The sequence below is a fragment of the Protopterus annectens genome, chromosome 10.part0 (assembly GCF_019279795.1).
Source record: "Protopterus annectens isolate FY-2018-M chromosome 10.part0, PAN1.0, whole genome shotgun sequence".
In the NCBI taxonomy this organism is placed as follows: domain Eukaryota; kingdom Metazoa; phylum Chordata; order Ceratodontiformes; family Protopteridae; genus Protopterus; species Protopterus annectens.
Window position 1 is genome coordinate 1778705249 of NC_056744.1, and position 8631 is coordinate 1778713879.

General features: G+C 36.6%; 1 protein-coding gene across 1 annotated transcript; it reads left to right on the forward strand.

Moving 5' to 3' along the window:
- The first annotated feature begins 405 nt into the window (after nt 1-405).
- On the forward strand, nt 406-8258 carry LOC122814013 (claudin-4-like). The gene is made up of 2 exons (XM_044086595.1): nt 406-534; nt 6351-8258. The coding sequence occupies exon 2, from the start codon at nt 6381-6383 to the stop codon at nt 6999-7001; it is 621 nt and encodes a 206-aa protein (XP_043942530.1). The 5' UTR covers nt 406-534; nt 6351-6380; the 3' UTR covers nt 7002-8258.
- Nucleotides 8259-8631: the final 373 nt, after the last annotated feature.

Sequence of the window (8631 nt, forward strand, 5' to 3'; positions counted from 1 at the left end):
TCAAAATCTGAACCTTTGTAATATACTAAAAATAGATCTAGTTGTTGCGGACATGAAGTGGGAAAACTGGACTACAACTTTAAAGCAGTGCAGACACACACAAAAAATAATAATAATGGGATGTTAAAATATCTAGATGTAATGCTAAAACAAAACAGCTACTTTCTTTTTAAATTTAAAACATATACAATGCTCAACATTTTTATAAATAGTTGTGGTTAAAGGGGAGGCTGTTTTACTTAGCTAGGACATAAAACATCATTTTTGTTGAAAAACTGACTTCAGTTTCAATGAGGGTGAAAAGACAGACAATGAATTTTCTTTTTTCACTTTAAACCTGAATCCCTGTGTTAGGTATACACCAGAATCAGACTGGTGACATCAGACGGGGCAGGTCCAGCTGAACATTATAAAAGAGAAGGAGAGTTACATGAGACAAATATTCTGCTACAGAAGAGAGTCTGATCTGTAAAGAAACCATTTCCTCTGGTTCTGATACGATTGTCAGAAGGAATCACAGTCTCCATTACAAAGGTATGTCATTTTTGTTTTGTTTAACTATCTGCTACAATTTCTGTTCAGAACTTAAAATTCAGTAATTATATGTTTTTAATATTTTTGTACATAGTTCAATATTTCAAATGTTTAATTAGTACAGTTATTAAGTTAAAGCTTTCTTCACCTTTCACGTTATGATGAACTCACCCATGTCTGAGAACTTGTTCTGTCTAGTTCTGTGTCTCTTAAAGAATGTATTCTTGTACTAGACACTTTTATAATTGTATACTGAAGTACTATAATTTGTCTTGCATTCCAGAATTACTGCCTTCAGTGTACTTTTGTCTCAGATTTGGCATTTTTAACTTGTCCGTTACTGCATTCTCCAAACAATTTTACACATCTGTTCTGTGCTTCATTCCTTTAACTACTCCTTTTTGTTTGATTCTTACCCTATGATATGTTTTAATGTTTCTAGTGAGTTCTGCGGATAATTTATTTCCAAAATCTCTCTGTATTACAAAATGCTTTTCCATGCTTTGCTTCTCATGTTAACTCTTAGTTTTTAGCATATTTTTAACAAGTCTTCATTTGTAGGACTGCCATCTTTTTGTGTGTGGGCATAGTGGGACATTTCTTACCAAAATATGAGATTTTATGGACAAACCACACACTGAGATAATGACAAATACTTACTTTCACTTTATTGCCAAGAACTAGTAGCCTCTTTTGTAGAATTTCCTTTTCCGTTATTTTATATCATATAACATTACATGGTTTTCTGTGGTATTTTGAGAGAAGTTGGAAGCCGCTTTATTTCTTATAAAATATTAGGACACTTATCAATGTAAGTGTTTTTTTTTAAATGCTGTAATTACCAAAATTAGGACTGCCTTGAGAAAAGCGGGATGGGTGGCAACCCCAGTCATCTGTGCTGTTTTGTATTCTCTTTCTCAAAAGATCTGTTTTGCTCATAATTGATTTTGTTTGGCTTTTTTTCTCTATATCTACCTTCCATCTGATGTTCAAATTTTTCTCATATTTTATTCCAGTCACATTATTCTTTGCATTTCCTGATTATGACAATAAAATACATTCATAGCATGAATTCATATTGTCTTCCTGGGAGCTTTTCTTACATAGCTTATGCGACTTTTTGTCATACAATTCTATACACTTTCTTCTCACTAATGGTGCATCTATTTTCAAAGAAGTAATCATACATTTAATGATAACTTTTACATTTTGTTTAACCAATTCTTAGAAAAGACATCCAAACATCACTTGTAAAAGTTTGCAAGGGAAAAACAAAAGATAATCAAACAGAGGGGGAACTAATATGCTTGTTTTGTAGATAATATTTAAATGACTTCGTTTTCTGAGTTTTATGATGAATTTGTCTGCTTTATTACTGGTGGGTTAATGTGCAACTGCAAATCATTTCAAACGTAGGATGCACCAGAAGAGGTCAGTCTTCTCTTCTCACCTGTTCTTCGTCCGTTGTCTATGTTTCATTCAGCATATATTAATTTTAGTTACAGAATTAAGCCATTTGCTGTGAAGGATTCATAACTACAATATTTTTTTTGTTAAGCACTTTGAGCTCTAGAAAAATGCTGCCCAAGTGTTTTATCTCTAGGCTGTTCCTTTTGTATACTTCAGTTTTATAATTATATTGTATTAATTAAACTCTAATAAAAAGCAAAACAGCTGAATGTTATGAAGTGATAAAGAACAGAGACAAAATTTTAAATCATGAGCTATAAAGTAACTTGATGATATTAATAATAATATAGTTACTTAAAACTGGCACAAACATTGCTATACTGTGAGATATCTTTGATCTGGCCTGTCAGCATCCAGGTGTTCATTTATGGTTGAAAGTTCTGTGCTAGTACAATAATGTCAGTCATTTCCAGACATTTTTAGACAATCTGACATCTGAATATTTACCAGGTTGTGTTACATTACATCATATCCTTTCTTTTTGGAGGCATGGGTGCTGAGCTTTGCCTCCTGCCTCATAGCCTCTCCCCATAGCAATGATAGTTTTCCATTGTATACTATATTCAATACATTTTTTAGGTACATGTGTGCCCAGTGAATGTACTAATGGCTAGAAAGTCAGCAAGCAACACGTCCTAAACATTTTAGTCTTGATTTCCCTACAGAGGAAGCTTATAGAATTTAACATAAATTTAAAAAAGGGGGGGGTTGGCATAATGGTTAACCTCTTTATCTCACAGATGCGATGCACAGGATTTGATTCTGACCTGCAGACTGATAGCCTAATATTTATCTATGATCTTATTTAGTTATAACAAGTAATTCCTAATGACAAATAGGATACAAAGCTTTCTAGAAAACTGGGAGCTTGTAAAAAGGAAGAAAGCAAGGTACATTTACAGACTTTCAGTTCTGACCATTGCTTTTAAATCTAGGGGGAGTAATTAAAAACAAAATGAAGTGTTTTGTAACATAAGAATTTCTCTAGGCAGATCAAAACTTGTTGCAACCTGTCAGGTCAGCAAAAGTGATACTAGTAACTGCAGAAATGGGAACTTTCTGGAACGATAAGGCTGGGTGTGTATCAGAAATAATGAGTAATGCTGTTTGTGCACCAGATGGACTGCATGCTATGTAGGCATCACCTGTTCCACCACAAGGTAACTGTGGTTTGATCCCCACCAAGCAAGTGAGGACATGTTACTGCTAAAACATGTTTTCTATTATACTGATCCTGGGAAAAAATGTGAGGCTAAGACAACAGTAGGTGCTATCCACACCCCGCTAAAGGTGGTAATAACAGAAACTGCTTGAGAATTTATTATTTTCTAAACCTTAGATTTACAGATTCACATTCCCACAAAAGGTTTGGCTTCTTAAATGATGAAATCCAGATTTTATTTATTTATATTTCTTAACAAGGTGAGTCTAACTGGGGCATAGCCGCTTTTCAGCAAAGGTCTGAGAAGAAGAATTCTACACATCAGTAAAACACAAATTAGAGAACAGGCATTTTACATCAAATTCTTAACAAAAGGAAAAATGTGTCACTGGTATAACAGCAGTTAAAAGGTAACAACAAGAATTATTAAACCATACATTTTTACAAAACTGAGTTGCAGTCTAAGAGGTGTGACACAGTATGATGCATTTGTTGCAAATTCACTGATAATTTTATCGGGGATGACATGTTGCAAAAATATGATGACAGAAGAGTTAGGAAGAACATACTAGATACTCAAGGTAAAGGTCACGAATAGGAGCAAATGCTGAAGTGCAGAAGTTTAAGAGCAAATGATAAAGTATAAGGAAGGTCACGATTTTATGTGAACCACAGGGGGTAAAACGCTTATTAAGAAAATTACACTTTTAAGGATGTGCGCATAAAAGCCAGGAGCAGGCTTTAATATACAATAATAGGAAGAATTATTTTCAGAGATACTTAGAGCTGTGCAACAGTGACTTATTATTAAGTTACCCGGTCACCTGAAATCTGAGTCGGATCATGGCCAAATAGGGCCCCAAGCAGGGTAATGGATCAGGGGCCCCCAGCAGCTCCCTTAGCCACCCCACAGCAGCACCCCTGCAGTCATTCCAGTGTCCCATTACTGGGCTATTTCTCCTTGGTATACACACTGTTCAAACCTGCCAGTGTGCAGCATATTTCTCTTTGCATCAAAGCCCCCCACAGCAGCACCCCTTCCTGCAGTCATTCCAGTGTCCCATTACTCGTCTGTTTCTCCTTGGTATACACACTGTTCAAACTTGCCAGTGTGCAGCATATTTCTCTCTGCATCTACAGTGATTACAGATATTTGGATTTAATTTCAAACTTTTAATTAAAATTTTATAGCACAAACACACACACACACACACACACACACACACACACACACACTGAGGACTGCACCACAATCAGGAGACTGCCTTGGTTGCCTAGTGCTGGATCCAGATCTGCCTGTATATGTATGTTTTGAAGGATGCAAATACACACATGCAACACACACACACACACACACACACACACACACACACACACACACACACACACACACACACACATATGCACGGACACACAAAGCATGCACACACACACACACACACACACACACACACACACACACACACACACACACACACACACACACACACACACACACACACACACACACACATATATATGCACGCATACGCAAAGCATGTACACGCACACACACACACACACACACACACACACACACACACACACACACACACACACACACACACACACACACACACACACACACACACACACACACACACAGATGCATATTTTTACACTGTAAAATAAGACACAACTCAGAAACCCATTCTATGATGAAGAATTAGTAATAAGTACTGACTCTTGGAAGTTTTCATTCAGTACTTAAAACAAAGCAGATGCAAATTTCATTTCATCTTTGAGTAACATCTCTGAGGGTTGGTGAAAGCTTGGTGAGGGAAGGGTGTTCTACTATGTTATTGCCAGAATGCCATGGTGGTGCAGGTGCTAAGAAGTTGGGATAGTACAAAAACTGTAATATATGTGTGAATCACATCTTCAATGAACAGCTACAGAAAAGGACAGGAAAAATCCTGAAGCTGTTAGAAAAATGATGCTGTTACGTTGCCTTAACTTATGTGGTTAGATGTGATTCTTGACTGGCAACTTCCAAAAGTGAATTACAAAATATAATTAAGAAATGCAGCTATGATACATCTGCATGGTCAATAAACAGCTACTTGATAGTCAGTGCTGTTGAGGTGTATGTTGGGTGTCAGGCACTGGGAAGGTCACAGTTAAAGTAGGTGAGAAGGTCACAGTTAAAGTAGACGTAAGGAAAATATCCTTGTGTAAAAAATAATGAACATCTGGAAATAAATGTCTTATAAGCTAGTAAAAGGTTGACCTGTTCAACTATTTAAGGTAGGATGGAAACAAAATTTATGTAAGCATGCATTTATTTGTTAATATATTTGCAATTTGGTGGGCACAGTAAAGTCAAGTCCCTTTTTCAGTGATGACCTGGCAGGTTTGATATGGTGATAGAGGTTACTGGGGTCATACAATATGCAGCTGAAAGTTCTGGTAATCAAATGCAGCACTGTATGATATATATTTTGTGAAGAGTTAATGATAGGAGGGAGGGTTCTCACCAGGCAATCACACATCTCCTTGCATCCCGTATGTTTTAACACCAATTCCAAATTAGTAGGCCGAGTCCCTTTCCTTGGAAAACAGTATGGTTGTATTTCAGCCAGCAAAGTATCTGTCTGTCTTTCTTTCCATCTCATTTCAATTTATATTATTTGTGAATTTTGCAAGTGAAACAGCACTTTGATAGGAACATCTCATCTTTCGATAACTAATAATTGAACAATATTTCTATACTTTGTTTTCTTCTCGCAGTCTAGCCTTTACAGTGAAGCTGTTCTTGTATGCTGTCAGTTGTTAAATTAAAATATAGTCCCTGTGGTCCTTATTCTAATGCTATATACATATATACAGGTGTAATGTTTATTCTATAATGTAGTACAGTTGAATAAACTACTTAAATAATGCAGTACGAATGGTTGAAAAGGGAAGCAATCATTTTCATAATAAATAAATACTCAGTTCCTCTAACAATGTACCAGACTGCATATTAGACTACAAAAGTGTTCAGAATGTAGTCTTAATATCTTGCAAGATTGGTGAGGTGTTGACACCATTTAGATAAATGCAAAAATATAAAGTCGCTACTGCAGTTATGTAAAAATATTAAAAGCTGTTGTTATTGAAGTGAAGTGGTTTTAAAAATGTATTATGTTCTGTCCCTTTACAGCTTTACTAAACATTTTCTTTGACATACAAAATGGCATCAGCTGGTTTGCAGATCCTCGGCCTGGCTCTGTCCGTGATTGGTTGGATTGGAGCGATTGCATGCTGTGCAATACCCATGTGGAAGGTCACGGCTTTCATTGGACAAAGCATAGTGACAGCCCAGACCATTTGGGAAGGTCTGTGGATGAACTGTGTGGTACAGAGTACAGGGCAAATGCAATGCAAGGTGTATGATTCGATGTTAGCTTTGTCGCAAGAACTTCAAGCAGCCCGTGCTCTGACCATTGTGGTCATTATTTTAGCTGTCTTTGGAATCTTTGCTGCCATTGCTGGTGGCAACTGCACCAACTGTGTGGAAGATGAGAACACCAAGGCCAAGGTCTGCATAGTGGCAGGGATAATCTTTCTTCTGTCTGGTGTACTTCTGCTTATCCCAGTCTGCTGGACTGCAAATGTTATCATCCGTGATTTCTACAACCCACTGGTACCTGAAGCCAATAAACGAGAGCTGGGGACTTCCCTCTACATAGGATGGGCAGGTGCTGCACTGTTTCTGATTGGTGGGGGCCTACTATGTTGTAACTGCCCAAAGAAGGACCATTACTCAGCAAAATACACTTCCAGTAAAGCAAATCAGCCAAACTATGTGTAATATATACCTTACCAGCAAATATTGGTCAAGAAGAGACTTTTACTTATTATGAGCTTCAGTGTGTCTGTGAACATTTACGAATAGTAGCTGTTATGGCAATGTTAGGTCTACTAAAGGGATATGCCTCCTTCTAAAATATTTTTGTCAGTAAAAATAATTAAAAAAAAGAAAAATGCTTCCTGAGTCAGAAAAGGAAGCAAGGCTGTTTAGCAGGCCCTGCTCTGTTAACACAGAATCCAGAGCTCAAGAGATCAGATGCTTGTTGTATGAATTGGAAGCTAAATAATTCTGACTCTGTGCTTGCTGTTTGACCCTGAAGTATTTAATTACTCTCCAGCTGCAAAGCTTGTGAAATACAGGGCCCTTAGGAACAAGTGTTTTACCACAATCTGCCAGTGTATTGTAGTGATGGAAAGTGACAAAAGGGTATACATAGAATGTCCTTGCAATATTGGGATATGGTCATGGTTTTGCCAAAGTGCTATTTCTTTATTTTGATAAACAAAATGAGGCTACAACTGAAACATTGGGAAACTTGGGGGGGGGGGGTCATATATCATTACATAACCAAGGGTGTCCTTTTTTATGTAAACAGACTAGGACATTTGTAAAAACACAGCACGGATCACATTCATTTCAGAGATGCATAACATGCTTGTCATATGTTTATGATGTAATTGTTTTAGAAACTGCTAATGAAATCAGCATGAAGTTACAAGGATGCTGAATGCTCTTGAATATGTTACATCATTACAAGGGCAATCACCTCGCGCTCATTCATGACTTTTTATGAAATTATGAAACTTTTCTGATGTACAGACAAACAACTGTATTTCATGTCATAACAGAGCTTGTAGTCATATCACATATTTGTCCTGGTAACGCTACACCTCTCTGGTACAGTACACTGCTTATATCATTTATGTGACTAGGTCTAGTTATAACTCATTACCTATCATTAATTATTTTATACTATGTATTTTCTTTAGCTGTAAATAATGCCAGCTTCAGTGTTGTTAAAATATAAAACATTTCATTTTGGCTAATGTACTTATAAATATTTCAGGTCAGATGTGACAGCAGGTGTTATTTACTGCAGTGAAAGTTCAACAAACAACTGAGTGGTAAACTACATTTTCTGTTCTTCTAAGAAATATTATTACATTTTTAAAACATTTTCTTATGTGGATTAAGAACATTTGTGTGCATGGTTCTTTTTTTGTACAAACCCAAATAAATATTTTTATTTAACTAAAAGCAACTTATGAATTTATTTCACATTACACAACGCATTCATGCTAATTCTACCTTTAAGGTGGTATAGGTGAGTGTGTGTGTGTGTGTGTGTGTGTGTGTGTGTGTGTGTGTGTGTGTGTGTGTGTGTGGACAGGAATGAACACATGCATGGACATGTCTATGTCAATATCAAAGGGAGAGAAATGAAAAACTTATAACTCCCAAATTGTTTTCTTTTTTGCCTAGTTAGTACCACCTCACTTAGCTTGTGTATCACTCATTACTACCTGCTACACTACTATACATAACTGCATTTAATGAGTTCATCCCATCCCCAGCTACCTACTGTTAACTCACTTTGCAAGTAGTCTCACGTCTCTGTGGAGGCTAGCAA

Coding starts and splice junctions, on each gene's coding strand:
- LOC122814013 (XM_044086595.1), top strand. CDS start 6,381: ATGGCATCAGCTGGTTTGCAGATCCTCGGCCTGGCTCTGTCCGTGATT.